At 36.6% G+C, this 22,568-nt stretch overlaps 1 protein-coding gene across 4 annotated transcripts in view; it reads right to left on the bottom strand.

Moving 5' to 3' along the window:
• DIAPH3 (diaphanous related formin 3) overlaps window positions 1-22,568 on the bottom strand; it is a 522,043-nt gene that overhangs the window by 337,616 nt on the left and 161,859 nt on the right. For all 4 annotated transcript variants that reach the window (XR_007461112.1, XM_049647035.1, XM_049647034.1 and 1 more), the window contains 5 exons: window positions 15,297-15,407; window positions 14,892-15,010; window positions 13,980-14,096; window positions 8,962-9,080; window positions 6,011-6,075 (listed from right to left, as the gene is read on the bottom strand). Coding sequence is in view for 3 of the 4 variants with exons in the window: in XM_049647035.1 (XP_049502992.1) it covers window positions 6,011-6,075; window positions 8,962-9,080; window positions 13,980-14,096; window positions 14,892-15,010; window positions 15,297-15,407 (531 nt within the window). In the remaining variant the exon portion in view is untranslated. The remainder of the gene's footprint in view (window positions 1-6,010; window positions 6,076-8,961; window positions 9,081-13,979; window positions 14,097-14,891; window positions 15,011-15,296; window positions 15,408-22,568) is intronic.

Here is a 22,568-nt window from a genome sequence, read left to right on the forward strand (position 1 = left end):
CCTATTTGCAAAAACTTGTACTTGAACCTTATGATAGGAATTAAAAAGAATTCCATTTTAATATTTGCTATTACTATATAACTCCATTTCGTAAATGCATCACTTCTCACGTCGTCACGAGAGTTAAGGGCCCTGATGCAGGCTCTAATCTTCAACAGCAATTTAAGAGAATAAGGTCTGTTATTTATCATTAATCTTTTGGAGATTAATCTTTGGGAGATTAATGATAAATTAATCTTTCTAAAACCCTGGTGCAATACCTTGTGGGAGGAAAGCAAACAGTAAAATTTGGTGAATCCAATGAGTTTTCTAATTTATACAGCCACTTATCACAAATTCCCACCCTGCCTTCAAATAGCTTCACCCTGCCATCATCATGACTGAAAACCTCTATCAGAGGTGAATTGCAATAGGGGATTGTCTCATACTGGAGAACATTTATTTCTTTTTAAAAAATGAAGAAAAAAAATCATAAAAAAAATACTACCTCACAGATGTAGCCTCTAGACTTTAAAGCACGGTCAGACCTCAATTAGGGAAAGTGCAAGAATGTAAAAAGCAACCGATGACAAAGAACACTTATTTATGAATCTTATTTTGTCCTTAACTCAAAAAGGTGGCAATCCAATCCCTTGTCGTACAGACAGTAAATTAAAAAAGTGAGATTAAAAGCCAGACCTTGTCTTCCAAGCCTGGGTTTAGATAAAACCACAGCACCCTCCTACAAATTACATTCAGATAATGTTTTACAGGTATTTTCTTAAGACAGATTTTATTTTTTAGAACTGTTTTAGGCTTACAGCAAAATGAGTCAAAGTTTCAGAGATTTCTCATATGCCAACCCCCCCAGAGGGTTGCCTCCCCCATGATTTAGTGTCAGCATTTTTGCATTTCATGAATGCAATTTCATCATTGCATTCACACACGCAAAAACTCTGAAATAATAAACATTGTTGTAATTCCCATTTACAGGTTAAATAAATCTCACATTCAATCCTCGCACTCTAAACTTTGCGCTTTTATAAAGAGAACAGAAACTACCGGGTAAAAAAACCAAATATCCCTCACTTCACCCATACCACACCAACATTACCACTCCTATTACTGCAGCTCCTCCAAACCCCTCCTACCATTTAAGAATTTAAAAGACGCTAATCTTCCTTGACCCTCTTTTTGTCCTTACCCTGAGTCACCTAACTCTAATCTTATTCTTGCTTCAAAGTGCACTCCTTCAAAAAGTGTGCTTGGATCATACTCCCTTTTCTGGCCTGTTGAACTTCATTCACTTCATTATCCAATTTAGACACCATCTTTCATTCTAAAAACTATGGCTTGCCAAATTCCAAAGCCCCCGGACTTCTCCGGTCCTCCTCTTACTTGAGCTAATACCTGTACTATTCAATGGTGTAGCCTCTAGCCAATGTGGCTGCTAGAATGTAAATTTAAGTTAGCTAATATCAAAGTTAAAACTTCAGCTCCTCAGTCACAAGGGCACAACAGGCACAGGCTGAAGGCTAGCATGCTGAACAAAGATCATCAAACACTGTCATCATTCCGTATCGAATGGGACTGCCCTACAGCATTAAATACTCACGAATATGCCTCTGTATTCATTCTCTCTTCCCCAGTGTGTTGTATTACAACCCACTCTTCTGGTCCTCCTGCTTACTCCTTGGCTGTTTCTACCAATTCTTTTATAGGTTCCTATTCCTCAGTCCAACCGTCTACTATTGTCCTGTCCTAGGACTCTTCCTTTGCCCCTCTGATGGTCTCACTTCATACGCCTGGTAGAATGGTATCTTCCACACCCACATGTTTTAGTCCCCATTCATACACTGATGGCTTCCAAATCCCCATCACCAGCTCAGCTTCTCGTCTGAATTCCAGACTACTAATCAGTCCATAAACGTATCTTCAACTGCCCAATGAACATTCTTCAAGGCGACGAACAAAAACAGTATTTTTAAAACCAGTATTACCTTTCCCCTCTACAAACTTTTTTGAGTATCGCTGTTCTTTCTAAAGGATGGCTCAAAAAACATGACTCTTTTGCTTTTCAACTTACAGTGGCTACGTCATTAACCTAATATCTAAGAACCTCCTGGGAGTTGGCCCCAAACTACCTACCTATTTCTCGTTATACTGTAAGGAATATCATGCATCTGATGTGTTCCTCAAAGTAGCAGGTGTTAGAGATACAGAGTTGAATACAATATGGTCATCACTTTTAGTAAGTATAGTGTCTGGTGGCAAAGTAAAAGGAAAGTAACAATGCGAACGTATGAAAATTACCAGCAATGGAGAAATACACTGGAGGCATGGGAGTGATTACTGAAGAAGTGATAATTTGGCCCCAGGTTTGAAGAATTTGAGTAGTTAGCTGATAAGTGCAGCTGGCATTTCAAATAGAAGGTTTAGTGCAGTACACAAATGAAAACAACATGCAAGGGCCATAAAAAGAGGTAAGAAAACAAATTGCAAGAGATGAAGTTATAGATGTAGACAGGAATTAAACCATTTAAAGGAATTTTACAGTAAATTTGGGGACACCTGCATGGCTCAGTCAGTTAAGCGTCCAACTCTTGGTTTCGGCTCAGGTCATGATCTTGCAGTTCGTGGGTTCAAGCCCACATCTGGCTCCGCGCCGAGAGCACGGAGCCTGCTTGGGATTCTCTCTCTCCCTCCCTCTCTGCCTCTCCCCTGCTCACTCTCTTTGTCTCTCTCAAAATAAATAAACGGAAAAAAAATTTTTTAAGGAATTTTAAAGTCAAAAAGTTTCTCTTTTTTCCTGTAAACCATGGAGAGCTTTTAAGAGTATTTATAATAAGAAATTAACATGACCAAATTTGCACTTTGGCAAACCCAGCCTGCAGCAGTGTGGAAGGTGGACTGAAAGAAAACACCAGAGGCATGTGAATAGGTTGAGGAGCTGCTACAGTTACCCAACCAAGAATTTAAGGCTTGCCTGAATGAAGGGGAAGACAGGGAAACAGAAAACAGGAAAAAAAAAAAAAAAATGAAGGGACTTTTTTTTTTTTTAAACAGAATCTAAAAAATTAGTGTACAACTAAATGAAGGAAATGAGTGAGGGGAGTATATCTCTAAGATGATGATGGTGTTCTATTGCTTTGCAAGCTGGAAACTATTATTATTTTAGGGGGGAAATAGGGATATAAAATTCATGGAGGAGGAAAGGCATTTTTTTAGGGAAAAGAAAAATAAATTTGGTTTCAGAAATATTAACCTTGAGATGGCTATGTTGAAATTCACAATAAATTCCTGTCTCCCTCCTTCTTGGCTATCTCACCTTGTCGCCTCACATTAGCTATGATTTCCTTGGGTCAGCCTTGCCTGGCCACTCAAGTCTAGATGAGGAGTCCTTTCAGAAGGCTCCCATTCTGCATAGGGTATTCCTACTGTAGCAGTCATAACACTGTAATATAAAAATATCAAAATGCACTATTCACACACCACAGTAACACCCACCAGCCTGGAAGGTTATTCACAGTGAGAATCCACTTTATTCATCACCTTTCCAAAGCCTTACATTTATAACTAAACTCAGTAAATATTTGTCGAATGAAGAAATGGAGCCAATTCCTGTCAAGTCTTCCTTTATATGTTGTGAATAAATATGTCAATATCATATATTAAAGTTCCACAATCTCCCGGCATGAAAAATCTTTGAGAGGTCATGTTCTCTATTCTCCCTTTTATGACTGCTCAGTGTTTACTTCTGCTTAGCAAGAAATAAAAAATTAAATTCTTATGAGAGTAAAAATGAAGTCTTTTTCACACTATCAGTAGGTACATTACCCTAACTAGTAGGGCTTAGAATAAGATTCAGGAGGAAAAAGGATGATTTATGGGAACAAAGATAAAACTACCAAAATAATCAGAGTCATAATTAGTATACTCTAAGAGAATTTATTAAATTAACTTGGCCATTCTTAAAGTATCTGTACTTAACAAAGAGATAAATTTCTATATCCTCCCCTATAAAAGGATGAGACAAAATATAAACTTTGCTTTAGCATTTTTATAATATCTACAGTCAAATCACAGTAGCCTTGGGGATAAAATGAATCTCCATTAAAGACATACTTTATAAAAACAGATATGATAGCCTTCTTCTCCAAAAAGAGTTTCTAGAGCAATATTACGCTTACAAAATTACACGCAAAAATGTCAAGAAACACAGTTAAGGCTGAGGCTCTGCTTAATTTCATTCCCTAGGGTAAATGTATTAGTGCATCTGTACAAGAAGGTTGATAATTCAATATTCTCTATGTACTTTCTGACATTTCTGGTCTTCATTTTTCAAATTTATGCACCAAAATAAAGAATGTGTCTAGCAACTATGATAGCTTCCTGCCTAAAGCAAAGTATTTACATGTGTCCTTATAAAGCTATCAGAAAGAAGTTCTTGCTGATATATACAAAATGGTATGGCAATAGGAATCTTTTATGGAGCAAACAATATTTTTTAAATATACCTAAGACATATAACTTCTGACTAAAAGGAGACAAGTAACCTTGAACAAGGTCTTTCTTCTACTTACACTTAAACTTTAAATTTTAAAACAATATGTTGAGAAAGGTATCACATTTAACAACACTCATATACATCATATACCTAAAAATGATTATAGAAGCAAATTTATACTACCTGGGATACATCCAAAGCAAGTACCTGAAAGTTTACTACTACTTTCTCAGGAAGAGTTAAAATAGAATACCAAGTAGAAGGCTTAGAATACCAAGTCAGGGGATAAGGGATCACCCTACACCATGATCACCTATCAGCTGTAGCACATATGACACTTCAATGATGTGTTCATTTGTTTCTCAAGTTCCTGCAGGGCAAAGACAGTATCATATGCTTAAGCTGGAATTCTAGCCTGCAGCCAGAGGCCCAGGGGTTAATAACCTCTATGTGTGGGGGACACGCAGGACTTCTTACATGGGGCATTTACAAAGTTTGTCATAAATTATCACTAACTTATAAAAGACTGTCTACCATTTGCAAGTTGTATTATCTTAAACTGTTACAGAAGTGTAAGATTCGTTCAATATTCACCAAGATCCAGAGAGTTCAAAAACATAGCCTCTTAGGCATGGTAACTGACACACAGTAAAAGTCTATTTAGTGTATGTTCATCAGGGGCTGGGGGTAGTAATTATCATTTATTCCTCCAATGTGAGAAACCAGCCACACGAATTTAAATCAAAGTGACTGCTTAACATGTGAAGAATCCCACAAAAGCAACATTTTTTTTTTTTTTCTAAACAGAAAAAGAGTGGAATAGATACATGCCAAGCAGAGATGAAAGCACAGAACACCACCTTCGAGAACAGTGGGGAACGGCTGGATGGTCAGCAATACTACTGGGCCGAAGCAACCCAACTGGCAATATCAGATACTTCTGACCTATAAAAATGACACTTTTCTATGTTCACCTAGACCTAATGAAGCCACATGAACCAAAACAGAAAAGTTAATAAAACTTTTCGAAATAGGATTTCTTGAGAAATACTCCAATCTTAAAATTTTGACTCTACAAATTTTCTTCAATCACTTACTCGTTGACCCTTTTTTTTTTTTTTTTTAATGTTCTGAGGGCAGAAATTGTTCTAGGCGCAGGGACACTGAATAAACAAAATCCTTCAAACAACAACAAAGAAATATCCTTCATAAAGGTTACTCTAGAGAGAGAAATAGACAACACATCCATAGATACACAGGTAAATACATACACCATGTCGCATGTCAGATAACAAATAAAACAGAGGAAAACAAATCACAGACAGGGCCAGGGCTGGGAGTGGAGAGTTAAAATGTTTAAATATAATGGTCTAGGAAATCCTCCTTAAGGATGGCATTTATGCAAATAGCTCAAGGAGGTAAAGAAGAGAGTGGAAACTACAAGCAAAATCCCTGAAGGAGAAGCATGCCTGATGATGCGAGATGGTTCTTCACAGTCTTGCAAACTCAATCAGAATTACTTACTTTCTTGTAAAGTTCTGATGCTTTCTCTTCAAACTCTTCTAGCTTCGCTTGATCTACGCAAGCATCTAAAATGGCAATGACATTTTTTCCTTAATTCCAGTACTTGTTAAAATCATTATGACTTGAAAAGGTTAGAAAAAGAAAACATTTAGAAATAGTGTCAGTAATGAAATAAGCAAAACAAAGAAAGCTAATACTGAATGGAGAAGGATTTTCCAAGCATGATACCAAGGCCACAAAGTATAAATGCAAACCCAATTACAATTTCAAATTATTGGACAAATGTAACATACAAGACTCAAAAAGTGTCTTTCATCAACACGTAAGTATTTTGAAGGAAGAAGAGAAGATGATAACCAACACAACAATAATGAACAGAAAATTAGCAAAAACAAAATTAATAATTGCTAACATGTATGAACAGGTAGTTCATTTCCCTAATACAAAAATATAAATTTTATTTAATGAAACACAGCAATGATTAAATGATCCATAATACTGAGTGTCAGAGGTGGCACAGAAAAAATGACTTGTCTATGCCATAGAAGTATAATTCATGAACTTTGCTGGTGAGTAACTAGGAAAATATATATTAAAATTTAAAATATGTATTTTCTTTCACCCAGCAATTGCATTGTTAGGACTCTGCCTTTAAGCAAGAATGTTCATTAAAATGTTGTTAGCCAATATCTGGAAATAAAGGTCCATCAGTAACAGACTGATTAAATAAGCTACGATATAGATCCACATGATGAGACACTATGCAGGAGAAGTAATTCATATAGATTCCCCATGCTGTAGTTGATCCTTTATTTTAAAAAAAATTTTTTTTAATGTTTATTTATTTTTGAAAGAGACAGAGACAGAGCGTGAGTGAGGGAGGGGCAGAGAGAGAGGGAGACACAGAATCCAAAACAGGCTCCAGGCTCTGATCTGTCAGCACAGAGCCCAACGCAGGGCTCAAACTCACGAACTGTGAGATCATAACCTGAGCCGAAGTCGGACACCCAACCGACTGAGCCACCCAGGCGCCCCTCCCTTCTTTCTTTAATAAAAGCAATAAACATGGTTTTAAAAAACATATTACAGAAGGGCTTACAATGAAAAGTAACAACCAAATCACTACATTAAAAACCCAATCCCACTTCCTAAATGAGACCTCTTATGGTTCTTTCTATATTAGATTATTCTGGCAGTTAGATTCTTAACTCTAAATAAGATGTGTACACCATTATTTCTTGATTCATCTATTTAATACATTATAGATAGCTTCCTATTATAGAAGATGAAAATGGTGTTTCCTGTCTAATCCCATTTATTTTAATAATTTTGCTTTCTAAATTGCCTGGCTCTGTAGCACTAAATAAATACTTAAACCTCCGATCACTGTTACATAAACAGTATCTACTGATTTCCACTATAATATATAAAGTTATCTTTATTTACTTGCCAACATCTCTCTCTCCTACTGTTTCGCCCCAGATCCCCATTCACCTATTACTGTAAGTCCTCTGCAGTGTGTCTAAGTTTTCTATAAACATTTAAAATCAACATATACAATGTACTTATTGTAACTATGTAAATATGTTTCACTTATATAGCCAAGCAGTAGTTAAAAAGTCTATTTCCTTCTCAAGAGTTCAATGCTTAAACAAACCTCTCATCTACTCAAGAAAAAACATTCCTAATGGCCAGGTAGAATAAACTTCCTTTTCAGGTCCTATTCAAAATCATTCCACATTTTAGTTTGCTTTATTTTTCCTCATATCTGTCCCTCCCACTACCAGGAACTTCTAATTACTTCCCTCCAGTGGAGAAAAATGAGCATTTTATCAGTGCCACTAATATAATCTAGTCCTTTCTCATTCTATGCACTCCGTACTTCTTTATGAACTCTAATATATGAAGAAAAACAACCTCAACCTCACACAAAAAATGACTATTCTTTTTTCATGTTACACCAAAATTTGACATATGGTAACTCCTTGCACATTACTTGCTGTGTGGAATCACCTATCAGTGAATGTTTTGTACTCTGTTACTTCAAAATCCAAGAATTCTTCACCCATGCAGAATGTGTAATCAGGCACGGGAATTTGGAAAAGAGTGGTTTGCGGAGTCACGTAGATTCTCCAAATGTTGACACATCTCATTATACAATATCAAAATAATCCTATGGGTTATTATCATCATTGACCTCACCAGAAAAAAAATTCGCGTACTGGAAAGCTGTCAAGCTAACAGTAGCAGATCCAAGTTTTCCAAAACTCAAATTTTTCCCTGAGAGCTTGAATTTTATCATTGGTAACAAATTCTATCAGTCATTTTCCTTGACATTATAGAATTACTTTATCTCCTTTTTAAGAAAGTGTGTGCCAGACAGTCAAGCATGAGTGGCCACAGTTTTTATGACAATCATTCCTTGTAAAAAAAAAAAATCAACCAATTCAGCTCGCAATACAAGCACATACGCAGCTATTTGTTCACTGTACTTCAGTATGCAGACGTGTGCTTGACGTGTACAATTCGCTTTGTCACAGGGAATGTTGAAATGATATGTACTCCAGGGGAGATTTTTAATAAAATTAATGTCTTTCAGTTCTCTATGAAGGACACTCAGGTGAAAAAAAATGGCAGTTTTTATTGTTTTGTTTACTGTGAGGAATTCAAGGACTACTAACATGGTTTGGGGTCACCGCCGTGATTCCTAACTAAGTGCCAGCAGTTGTACTCACCATCCTTGCATCATCAGCACAAATATCAACACAATGGAAAAGGCAAATCATGTCTTAGTGCTGTTATGAGAGCAGTTTTGACTCTTAGGATCCCCTGAAAGGGTATCAAGGGCCCTAAGGACTCTACAGGTCACACTAGGAGAACTGACACTGCAGTTAACCTGTGGGGCAAGGGACGATAAAAGGTTTCCATTTAAATATTAGAGAAATACTCACCGACAAACTGACTTAAATCTAAATCTAGTCTCTTTCGATATGAGAAGTCTGGATCCATCCCATCTCTATGCAATACAATCTGAGATACACATTCATCAATTAATTTGAAGTATTGTTGCCTAAAACCAAGAAAAAGAATAAATGCACACTCCATTTTTTTTTAAATTTTTTTTAACATTTATTTATTTTTGAGACAGAGAGAGACAGAGCATGAACGGGGGAAGGTCAGAGAGAGGGAGACACAGAATCGGAAACAGGCTCCAGGCTCTGAGCTGTCAGCACAGAGCCCGACGCGGGGCTCGAACTCACGGACCGCGAGATCATGACCTGAGCCGAAGTCGGCCGCTTAACCGACTGAGCCACCCAGGCGCCCCAATGCACACTCCATTTATAAGAATAACTTTACATCAAAACAAAGTATTTTGGTAAGCTTGATTTCAAGTTCAATAATTTATCTTCGTATAGTGTCAACAACTGACATGACAGATTTAACATGGGAGTGAGGGTAAATACAATAGTCATCGCTTTCCTTCTTCCAATGACATTACGACGTTAAGTTTTTACACTCTTTTAGCACATACAGTGTTTTAATGATGATTTGCTTACAAAAGTCAGAACCTTGACTTAATTAGTAAGCAATAAAAAAAAAAAAAAAGGCACTGAGATGAAGTGATAGGTGCTTAAAAGCAGTCCTCAACAGAGATCAACCTACCACTGTACCATACTGAAATATCTACCATTAATTCATTTTATTAATACAAGCCAAAATATATCCATTTTTTTCAAAAAAGTTATCTGAGTCTTAAAACTATACAGTTTACTACTTTAAGAATGTTTGCAGAGTCCAATTAAAAACAGGTACTGTAAAATATATACAGTAACAAATGAATATTTCGTACTCAAAACACAACTCAAAACACATTTTTTTTCAAAAATTAGAGTTTAAATAAATGCCCAAATAGGGATCACGTTGTCACTACAGGTTTTAGTCCACCTATGTTCGTCATAAGCAAAAGAACCTCCCTTAAAACTTAAGCCAACAAGGGGAGCCTGGGTGGCTCAGTCAGTTAAACATCTGACTTGGGCTCAGATCATGATCCCCCGGTTTGTGAGTTCGAGCCCCAGTTCGGGCTCTGTGCTGACAGCTCAGGGCCTGGAGCCTGCTTCGGATTTGATGTCTCCCTCTCTCTGCTCCTCCCCTGATCACACTGCCTCTCTCTCTCTCTCAAAAATAAATAAAACATAGGGGCGCCTGGGTGGCGCAGTCGGTTGAGCGTCCGACTTCAGCCAGGTCACGATCTCGCGGTCCGTGAGTTCGAGCCCCGCGTCAGGCTCTGGGCTGATGGCTCGGAGCCTGGAGCCTGCTTCCGATTCTGTGTCTCCCTCTCTCTCTGCCCCTCCCCCGTTCATGCTCTGTCTCTCTCTGTCCCAAAAATAAATAAAAAATGTTGAAAAAAAAAATTAAAAAAAAAATAAATAAATAAATAAATAAAACATAAAAAAAAAAAATTAAAAAACAAAACTTAAGCCAATAAATTTAAAATATCTAGATTTTATTAACAAAACCAAACTAAAATGACAGAAAGGGTGGGTGCTATCTCAATGAGGTCAGTCTTTCATCCCCAGCCACCCCTACAACTTCTTTGTTCCCTCAATGACTTTTTGCACACATTTCCTCTCCAAATCTTTCTCACCATGTAAGTGATGGCGCTTCTATTCACTAGAGCTTCTTCTCTACTGCCCTGAATCTACTTACCTCACACCTAATAAATGGTCCATTATGCAGAATAAAATCCAAAATAACTGAACATTAGCAAAGACAAAAGATGGTCATCGACTGTCATCAACTAAAAATGTTTAAGACAGTGTTCTTGGGTACATGTCAAAGCAAGAAGGTACTACCACGCTTTCCTTAATGTTCTACACTGCTTCCAAAAATATAGTCTCCCATTCCCTACTATCTCGCCATAACAAACACATGTACAATTAAGGTACATAAATTGCACACACAGGTACAAAGTATCAATCACGTTGGAAAATCAAGATGGAGCATTCTATTTCTTTTTTACTCTTATTCAACGTTACCCTAGTGTTGTTTTAATATAAACATGTTTTAAATTAACAACATAGGTTAATTTGTGGACTTAATAACATAGGTTATTAATCAATAACATAGGTTATTTTGTGGACTTTTTAAATAAATCATTATTTCAGTAAATGTTTTCTCACCTCCACAGCTCCCAATGATAAGCTCATTTACAAAGTAGCTGAAATTTCTTGCAAAATCTCTTTCAAGGCAACACTAGCAATATAATAATGTACTTCTGGATTCTAGAAATGTGCATCCAGAAAATAATCACCATGAGCAATATTGGTGAGTTAGTGAATATGTCAGAGGAATATGTAAATAACCTAATTAAGGGATGAAGATAAGTTGTCATTACTTCACTGATATGTCATTTTTGTTGGAGGAATTTTAAAATCATCTTCACTTTCTCTTTAGTATTTTTACCAAATGTCAGAAATTATCTCCCATGCACATTCAACTAGGCAAATATTTTGCACATGGTAAGCCATTAAGTATTTGTTAGAGAAATGAATTTGATCTCCCACTCCACACTCCAATATTCTTTCCACATTTCATTTTTCTTGGGGGCAGAGGTTACCTTGCATGTACATTCTCCAACTGAGTTCCATTTCAGTAAAATTTCCTTTCGTCCCAAATGTGAACGTGAGAAAATTTTCTTATTTTCCTATTGGCTAATTCTTTTAAATGGGACTATCTTGCATTCTAAAGCAAAGCAATTTATAAAAATCTGAAAACATTTATTTATATCAATAGGAATTAAGAATGTTCATTCAACAAAAGGTGTTCAGATAATCAAAGATTTTTAAAAGGTAAAGTCCATGTCCATCGGAGACAGTGAAAATCAACCAACCAACAAAAAACCATGAAGCTAAAACCAAAAGAGCAAGACTCACAGAACTGCACACCAAAAACAGTTTTACTGTATTTAAATAAAAAGCTAAATAATTTTAAATGAATGAAAAACTATCTAAATGATCATAATCTGCCACAATCTTATAATAAAAATATATTCTCTGTAAGAATAAATAACAACAATAACCACCCATGAGAATTTGGGAACATGGGGAAAAAAAAAAAAACAGATGGAATGGTCTTGATTACAGAAATCATAGGAAGAATGACGCCTTCACAGCAACCATACGTAAAACAGAGACCAAGGTCCTGGGGCTTAAAGAGTCCACGAAGAATGCAACATACATAAGTATCAAGTTAAAAAGGTGATACTTGAAAAATGCCCAAAATAACTAACGTCACTTTGGTGCGGCTACAGTTTAATATTTCTCTGAGACTCTTAATTCCACTGAAGTGACAGGATTACCTGAGCATGCCCCAGGAGAGTTGTGCTTTTCAATCTATTTTAAAGGTAGACACAACCGCGTGGCCTTCTGCAGCACAGATTAAGGGATTAGGGTAAAAATGAAGGGATCATAAGTAATATAGAACCCCCTCTGGCAGCATTAAGACACATTCAAAACTTTGAAAGCAAACAATATTCTTGAATTCTTGAAAACTCCAGCAGCATCAAGCAATCAGAGGTTGACAGGACCAACCATATAGGGATCAAGAAAAGGACAGGTTTGGAGCGCCTGGGTGGCTAAGCATCTGACTTCGGCTCAGGTCTTAATATTGCTGTCCATGAGTTTGAGCCCCACACTGGGCTCTGTGCTGACAGCTCAGAGCCTGAAGCTTGCTTCAGATTCTGTCTCCCCCTCTCTCTGACTCTCCCCCACTCTCACTCTGTCGCTCTTAAAAAAAGGACAAGTTTACTTTAGAGTAAATGGAAGCTTCAAATTTAAACACATGTGGGGAAAAAGACAGTTTTATAACTAGCAAGCACCTCTGATATTTAAAAATATTAATCAATGTACTATTTTGATTTTAATTAATGTATTCATATTTGTATTAATATTTTTGTCAATGTATTAGTGTTTATTTTATATTAGCATGTTTGTGCTGCAAAAGGAGGAGATAAGATGGGCAATCTGTGCTCATCCCAAAGAACGTAAACTTTTTTTTTCTTTGACTCTTATTCTATTCACTTGTCAGATATATCAAAAGCCTGAATTACACCCTCTGACATCACCCAGGGGACACAGCCCAAATGAGACATCTCTAGCAAATTCTTCCACATGAAAACAGTGTAAGAAACGACACGTTACCCAAAGTATTTGAGAATGGAATCTCAGCAAAGCTAAATTAAAGGCACCAAAAATGGTTTTATATTCAAGGATCTCCACTTTCCTCATAAAACAGTAACAAAGTAGAAAGCAGATATAGAGAGCATTTACTGAACATACACCAGGTGCCCAGATATTTGGCTAGGAGATTTATCCATGCTACTATGTGTCACCTTCAGAACCACCTAGGAACGTAGGTGTTAATATGCTTGCCCAGCTACAGATAGATAAGGTACAGATGGAATAAACAATTTGTTAAACTCAAGATGGCTGAGATATAATCGAACTTGAATGTTATTTGTCTAGCTTTTCCGATACATTAGCAACATTAAGTGCAACTGTATTACCCAGGCACTTTCTAGCTACTTAAATACTAATAAAAACAAGGTTTACTGCCTTTCATGTAACTTATAAAAAGAAACTTATCAACCCCATTCCTACTACCTAAAGACTAATGAGAAAACATTATCCATCACAAGATAAATTAGTAATTTGTTGCTAGTTCGCATTTTTTATTCAGATGAAAACTTGGTAACAAGAATCTGTGCAGCTTACAAAATAACAGTAATATCATTTTACTGTCACCTGTCTAAATATATGCCCAGAAGAAATGCCACATTCCATGAGTCAGTATTAAGACAGAAATAAAAATCTGAAAATTATGAGCTTGCCCAAATCAAACATCAAGTGAATTTCACAATTAATAGAATTTTATTAGTGAAATTTAACATTAGAACATAGCTTCCTCTTACCTTATAAAATAATCATTTCGAATCAGCAAAAGATGCTGAAGAATGGAAATAAAATATCCTTCCGCTCTAGTTTCCTTAACTGTGTTCCACACCATGTTGTAAATATCATATGCTTCAGTACACTGATTAAGGAATATGTGAATTTATTTATTCTCTACACCAAACAACCAATAACACAGCACAGAATCTGTTCTGTAAGGCTTCAAAAGATTATTGTGTGTCTTACCCCATACCATCATGTATACTCAACATATGGTACCACACAGGTAGTTAGGATTGAAGTAGAGGAAAACTGTGTGCAAATGGTAACTTCACCTGGCACTGTCTTCTCCTCCAAAATCAACTCCAACCATTTGCCTCTCTCAAGCCAAGATGTTTCGGGTGGCAAGGGTAACAGGCAGCTGGTTGGAAATACCACATTAGGTGTACAGAGTGCCCTAACCAAGAGAGATGGTGCCAGGCATTATCCACCATGGGGAAGCCCCAGTGGAGGACAGGAACCTGGTGGATTTCTGGAAAAGCACAGAGATCTGCAGACCCACAGAGTTAACAAAGGCCCATAGGGGTGTGCACCCAAGGTGTAGGACAGGAGCCAATAGGCTAATGCTAGAGAGCACTAGAGGAGGGGGAGGTGCCACACATGAGAAGAAAAAACAACACACTGTACACATACACAAGAGGCCTCATGGAATTTGTGGGTTGGAACGTCCATTTCCATATGCATGGACTCAGAAAAACACACATGAAACTATTAAGAAAAGTTTATATGAAAATCAATCTGATTCATAAAGGTTTGGCTTTATACTGTTTATACAGAAATGGCTTCAGAAGTTTAGTATCTTGGGGTGTGAAGTTTGTTTGGGGTTTAGCAACAATTTTACATATGTCAGTAACTTCAGAACAAAAGGATATTCAAGCTCAGCTCTAATCTCTTCAAGGCGATGGGAGAGCTCAAGCAAATCTTCTTCTTTATGCTCATCAAAGACTTTCAGTTGGATATCCAAGCCATCATTCTTCAGACATTTTAAATTCTAGAGATATGAAAGAGAAATGACAATTAACGGTTTTATTTTTAATAATGCAAAAAGGTTAATGAAAAACATATAAACAATAAACCAACCATTTGACTTGATTTACAGCATTCAAACACTTAAAGTGTTAATACTCCAATCTTATCTATATTTCAAAAATAGATTTTTATACTCAAGCCTTTTTCCCCCGCAGATAAATTATTCTTGAAGGTAATTTATCTAAATTTCCCCCTATTCAAGTACTCCTCTAATTTAAATATTAATAAGGAGACTGCAGGGCACTTACTGGCAATATCTCTTTCAATCCACAACGCATAAATTCATTTCTGATGTGAAGCCTGAAGTCCAAATCATCAGGAGATGTAACAAGGGCATTGATGAGTTGCATACATGCTACCTACAATAGATTGCACGGTGAGACTTAAGCTTGGATTCCAACATTAAAGAAAGAGGAATACAACCGAAACATGAAGGTTTTGTTCCAAGAATCATTAAATACCTTTCTTCCCAGGAGAATCTATTAGAACAATAATTTGTATGTAAATTATTTTAGTCAATTAAAATTAAACAAGAAATATAGTTTCGGTGGAGTTTTCTTCTTTTTTATTTGTTTGGGGTTTTTTTTGTGGGAGAGGAGAGAGAAACATTAGGCACTGGAGCTGTTCCATAAAAATTTCACTCTAGCCAAAAGTTCAGCTCTTATCCAAGAAAATCACTCCATGCTATATGTGCATACAACATAAACTGAATGTCCTAGTAGAAAAATTATAGATCTCTGTTGGATAGGTAATACTTACCTGACATAGTAAAGTAACTTGCCATTCATGGAGAGAAACCCAAAGTTTCAAACACTTCAAGGTCAGCAAGTGTCGTGAATCTAGTCAATGGCGTTGTTATAACTAAAAACTACCTTTTTATCACTGCACAATTAATTACTAGAATTAACCAGGCAATGGTTCTTACACTTTCGCAAGAATTAAAAAATTATATAGGTCATGTTTATTCCAAAGGCATAAAGAAATAACATAGCTAATTAAATCCTTTAGTATATTCCTCAAGTGCTAAAAATGTAAAAATCACTATACTTTCCAGTTATTTAACACCCCAAATTTCAAACTGGATATGCATTTTTTTTGTATCCCTGGCTAAAACCTATCTTTCATTATCTGAAATCCATATAATGGAAGCAAGAGAGACTGGAAGCAAAAGAGATGGGTCTCTAGAGAAGTGAAGTACTCTTTGTTGTTGATGATGATGCTATTTTTCTGTCTACACTCTACCAGAGTCTTAACAAGAATGACTGGCCTACTGATCAATATGTTTAACCTCATGCTGTTCCCTAAATTGTCCTTTCTCCATCCCTTAAGGCAAGGTTTATATGAATTTAAAATGTCTCTTTTGGATTAAGACACCTCCAGGGGTCTCAGGTCCTGCTGGTTGAAATATATCGTAATTATTGTATTTGATGTCTAAATACTAAAATCTGACCAGCATGCCTCTACTGTCAAAACTTAAGACTATTTAAACTGGAGGAAGGAAATGTGCCAGAAGATAAATAGAGAAAAGGGAAATACTTAGAATAAAAAAAAGAATAAACTTAAAAACAGAGGCTACCTTTCCAGTACACATTCACTCAGCTGTAACTGGTTCATGTCACAAGGTTTAAAATACTTTCTTTCCACCTCCTTGTCAGTCATTACCCAGTACCGACAAAAATACCTTTTCAGCAATAGTATAGACTTTTAAAAGATCTCAAAGATCTTACAAAGATAATATTTCTCTACATTTGAGCAAATAAATTAGTATTAATCACGAGGTTTCTGGAAAAGATGTAAATTATAAAGGGCTCAATGCAGCAAAAATAGCAGCATAAAAATTAGCAGGAAATAGGATCTAAATGTAAAGTAAATATGTGTAGAACAATAGCAGCATGAAATTGAAGAGAAAGAAGGGAAAAGGATAATCCACATTCTTTCCAGGAAGTATCCTAAAGGGCAATTTTCTATAAAAGGAAAAACAGAAAATTGACTTAAGCTGAAATAATGAATTTAAGTTCATTATCTAAAATCCCTTCCCAATTCTAATGGTAATTTGCCATTATCATGACCTATAACCACTCTTAAATTAATGTCATGTAAACACAGGCCTAGGAAAATATGCAAATACACAGCAAAATGTAATGTTTCCTTATAGACAAAAAAAATTCTATAATCAAGGTAAGGATCAAAGAGTTCTTTCTAGGTTTTTAAAAATGTATACTCAGACATAAAGACTTGTTTTATCACACAATTTCAAACTAATATAGCATACCGGCAGAAGCAGGGGCCAATATAGCATCTATGTCATACAAATCAATTCCTACAGACAGTGGAAAAGGCTCATGAACTATGAAGGTGAACAGATCATGCTGCCTGTCCTCATGAAGACAATAGATCAATGATAAAAATATACTATGTAGAAAAGATATGTTCCATATATACTGGGAATGTGGAGAAACCAAATAAAAACAAGGACAGCTGGGTAACGGCATTGACTCTTAAAGATAAATAGGAAGGCAGCCTGATGAAGTGAAGGACTGAGATGAGATGTTCTCAGCATCTAAGGAATTAACCGGTTAGAAAACCTGGGCCCTGGGCCCTTCCGTTGCATCACAAAGGATTCAGGAGAGAGCGGCTCCAGGAGTCACTAGAGATGAGGTTGGACAAGGACACAGGCCAGATGAGGCACAGCTTTGTATGCCAAGTCAGAAAGTTCAGGTTCAACTGGAAATAGGAGAAACTACAAGGAATGTAAAGGAGAGGCAACAGTAGAGGTAATAATATTAGTTAAGAAACTATTGTAGAAGCAACTTTAGTGAGCAATGATGAGAGCTTGAACATTTGAAATCTATGAAAACTGACAGAATTTGATGGCTTGGTGGACATGGGGTAGAAGAAAAGAATTTGTGAGAGCCCCTCTCCTTTGTTCTTCAACTAGACAAGAGGAGGTACCATTAACAAAGCTATAAAGTACAAGGAAAGAAAGAGGTGGGGGGGGGGGCTATTTCAAGTGTTAGTTAAATTCTATTTAGTTAACATATATGGTAAAATTGGTTTCAGGCATAAAATTTAGTGTTTCATCACTTACATTTAACACCCAGTGCTCATTTGAACAAGTGCCCTCCTTAGTACCCATCACCCATGCTGTCCATTCCCCACCCACCTCCCTCCATCAACCCTGTTTTTTCTCAATAGTTAAGAGTCTCTTACGATTTTTTTCCCCTTCCCCTATGTTTCTCTTTTGTTTCTTAAAGTTCACATATGAATGAAATTCTATGGTATTTGTCTTTCTCTTACTTATTTCACTTAGCATAATAGGACACAAAAATACAGATTTCAAGGGGCACACACAATCTGATATTTATACAAGCATCATCAACAACAGCAAAATATGGAGTCCAAATGTCCATCTGATGAATGGATAAAGAAGATATGGTGTGTGTATATACACATACAATGGAATATTACTCAGCCAACAAAAAGAATGAAATCTTGCTATTTGCAACAGTGTGGATGGAGCCAGAGTGTATTACTCTATGAGAAATGGGATTCAGAGAATAGAATAAACCCTGCTTTTAAAATTCTGAGATTAAAATGTACATTAGGAATCATTAATTCATTAAAAAAAAAATGTTTAGTTATTGGGTACCTAGCCTGTGTCAGCAGGGGATATTAACAGAAGCTCAAGGAAATAATGGCATTATGATATTCATCATAAAAGAATCACCATCCTGTTTCATGTTCCAAAAGTGTAGCATATACGATTTTCATTAATTTGTATTTAGCATTCTAATTGTTTAATAGCGTGACAAAATCTACCTCCCTATGAAGTAGATGAGGGTAAATAAACAGAGCTTCTGCCTTCCTGGAAACATCCTAATTTAACTAAAGCCTCTATCTTTGGGCATCAGAATGCAGAATTCACTTTCTGTTTACTAGCTCAACCATTTCATTTCCTCAAAGCCTATTTATTGGTGCCCCCTCAGCACTTCTCAGTAGTAGGGATATAGCTATGAGAAAAGACAAAAATCACTATCAGAAATGAGAGTCAAGATTGACTCCAAGGTTTTTAGCTTGGGCAATTCAAAGGATGGAATTATCATTTATTAAGGTAGAAATTAAATCATTCATTAAGATGGGAGAAAGAGGCTTGGAACGACAGATCAGGGGAGTTGGGTTAGAAATACATTTTAGTGATGAGCATCGAAATAAAGTGGAGAAGAAAACTGGATATAGGACAGCCAGGTTCAAGAAAAAGATGACCACAGCAACTGTACATAAAAATCAAGGTCTTGCGGGGCGCCTGGGTGGCGCAGTCGGGTAGGCGTCCGACTTCATCCAGGTCACGATCTCACGGTCCGTGAGTTCGAGCCCCGCGTCAGGCTCTGGGCTGATGGCTCGGAGCCTGGAGCCTGTTTCCGATTCTGTGTCTCCCTCTCTCTCTGCCCCTCCCCCGTTCATGCTCTGTCTCTCTCTGTCCCAAAAATAAATAAACGTTGAAAAAAAAAAATTAAAAAAAAAAAAAAATCAAGGTCTTGCATAGAGCCATCTAGGAGTAGCAGAAAGGAAAGGTGACATACAGGAACTGATGGGGCATTTCAATGGCAGGTTTTGCTTTCAAGGCTGGGCAAATAAAGTAAAAAGGCATCCGGGCACCTGGATGGCTCAGGTGGATGAACGTGTGACTCTTAGTTTTTTGGCTCAGGTCATGAGCTCCTAGTTTCATGAGTTCAAGCCCTGCATCTGGCTCTGCACTAGCAGAATGGAGCCTGGTTGGGATTTTCTATCTCCCTCTCTGCCCCTCCCCACTCATGCTGTCTCTATCTCTCTCAAAATAAATAAGTAAACTCAAAAAAAAAAAAAAATTTTAAGTATAAAATGCATCAAAAAGGTAGAAGAAAAATAAGATTGTGGTGCTCAGGAAATATGGGAGGAAAAGTTTCTCAACAGAGAGGGTGATCAACTCAGTCAGAGGCTCTAATAGGTCAAATAAGATGACCAATAAATTAACATTGGTTTTGGCAAATTGGTGACTTGCTAAGAACAGTTTCTATAAAAAGGCAGAGTTGCTGTCCCAAGTAGGACAACACTTGCCTTCTCATGGGTACCATATGCAATCAGCAAACAAAAGCATACCATTAAAATCGGCACTAAAATATTCTTCTCCTTGCTCCAAGCACATCTTTATACTTTAGAAATACTGGTTATTAACCTTTGGTTTCAGCGAGTAAGGCACTTCTCTTTAGGTGTTAAATCATGGACTCAGTTCTGATGATTCGGAAAGCAAATACTGTAAGCTCATTTTGTTACTCTTACCTTAATTATCAAAAAGGAGGCTTGCATGAAATAAAGTATTTAACAAAAGTTATAGCTGGAGGAGTGTGTGTATGTCCATCTAGGGCTTAGGATGGCTGAAGGTTTCCTCAAGAGCAGCGGCAAACAGAAGGTGCACTGTAAGGACTGGGGCTGGGAAAGCCCACAGACAAAGATGAGGAAAATGCACAGCCAGAGCTGTAATTATAAATAGTGAGAGAAATGTAAACAGTGCAGGAGACTAGAAGGCACAGACACGCAACAGGGGGCAAAGTAAATAAACCGTAAACAGAAATCTCAAAGATACTCAATATGAGGAATAGAGCTGTTCCAAGGCAATCTTAGGAACAAAGCAAATGATCAAAGAAAAATCATTCGACCTGGAAAAAGGTTAATCGGCAAGACAAAGAAAGAAAGATGCCCCATGTACATCACTTCAACAGCAAAGCAGCTTTCTGCCCTTGAAAACAGGCAGGTTTGCTCACATGTGAATACACAGCACCTAAATTTCCTCTGGTACACAACTGCACTATGGCTAATTATCACTATGCTGAAAACAAATATGAGGAGAAAAAACCACTTTATGCATTTTTAAACTTCGAACAAGAACCTTTGACCCTTTTGCAAAACTCCAAGCAGAAAATTCAAGGGACCCTAACAGGTGTGATGCCTGAGGCCCAACCATAAAAGCTCATCCAAGTTTTTCGAAGGCCATCACAGAAAATGCCTTCTCCATGATTGTGCCGAAGGAACTGAGAAGATATCTGAAAGCCAAAGCAAGCATATTCTTTAGAAAGCTCATACTTTAAAAACAAAACACAAAACAAAAAAGAAAGCTCACACTTCAGTCAACATGTTCATTCTAAACACAAGTAGATGTTTTTACAAGTAAAACGATGGCTATATGACACTGAAAATATATCAGCTGCACAAGCTAAATTCACATTATAAACAAGTACCAGTCAAGTACTTACATAGAAATTCTATCGGAATCTGTGAATAATTATTACATGGGCTTGGAAGATACAACTTAGTCTGCTCTCCGTCTTTCCTAACCCATTGCTGAAATCATTTGTTTTTCTTTGCACAATCAAATTTCATATTTCTCAAGTTAAAATGAGTAAATGATGCTTACAGATGAAGTTCCCCTCTACTGCAGACAAACTCCAAAGAATTTAAAAAGCACTGCATTAATTCAGAATAAAAACTAACCAGACTACATTATATGGACAAACACAGAAACATTTAAGTAGATCAGCAGATGTCAAGTTCTATAATTTTAACTTCCAGTTCAGTGCTCTGTCAATTATAGACACAAAGAACAACTCAGAGTCCAAGGTACCTGCATAGAACCCACATAAACACAGAGAAATAAACTGCAGGATTCAAGAGGCTACGATTTATATGTATAGAAATACTGGAAAAACAAATGGATTTTTAAATATTTATTCAGAAACTTCCCTCTGAAACAGCATTAATTTCTTCTGTGTCCTCTCATGCATTTTGCTGTACGCCTTAACTACCGCATTTTTCTTATGAAACATTAGCTATCTTCAGATTCCCAAGTATAAGCTTCTTAAGGGCAGGAGTATACTTCTTTATGGTCCTAGTATAATTCAGCGCACAGCAGTCACTGAATAATTAACTAATTGACTGCTTAATTATGAAACTCTGTGCAGTTACCTCTGAAGCATGAGGTAAGTTTATCTTTCTGGCAATCTACTATAGCATAACTGAATAAATTTATTATGTAAACTCAGAAAATTGGCAGTATGTGCTAGACAAAAATGTTCGCCACAATTTATACTTAAGTGTGTACCCATATGACAATATGAGGTCACATTAGATTGTCCCACTATGTTTCTTTAATGTCTTCGCTTAATGGCCTATTATTTACCAGTCCATTTTAATACATTTAACCTTTTGATTCATATTGACATATGAATCCTACTGATGTAAACCTCAATAGAAGTAGTCAAAACAGAGAGGAATTAAACTGATCTCTGCATCCTTCTGGAATGCCTCCACAATAATCCTAAAAATACATTTTCTATACTCTCTGTTCTTCATTTGGGTCCTTCATTAACAGTGAGAATAAGTTATCTGAAACTAAAAACTTCGGTTAGTAATTTTGTGGGGGAGGGTGGAGATACTTGAAACAAGACAAAATAGTAAATTAAGGTAGGACTATTTATTATAATGAGGAC

This window comes from Panthera uncia (genome assembly GCF_023721935.1).
Source record: "Panthera uncia isolate 11264 chromosome A1 unlocalized genomic scaffold, Puncia_PCG_1.0 HiC_scaffold_16, whole genome shotgun sequence".
Taxonomy (NCBI): domain Eukaryota; kingdom Metazoa; phylum Chordata; class Mammalia; order Carnivora; family Felidae; genus Panthera; species Panthera uncia.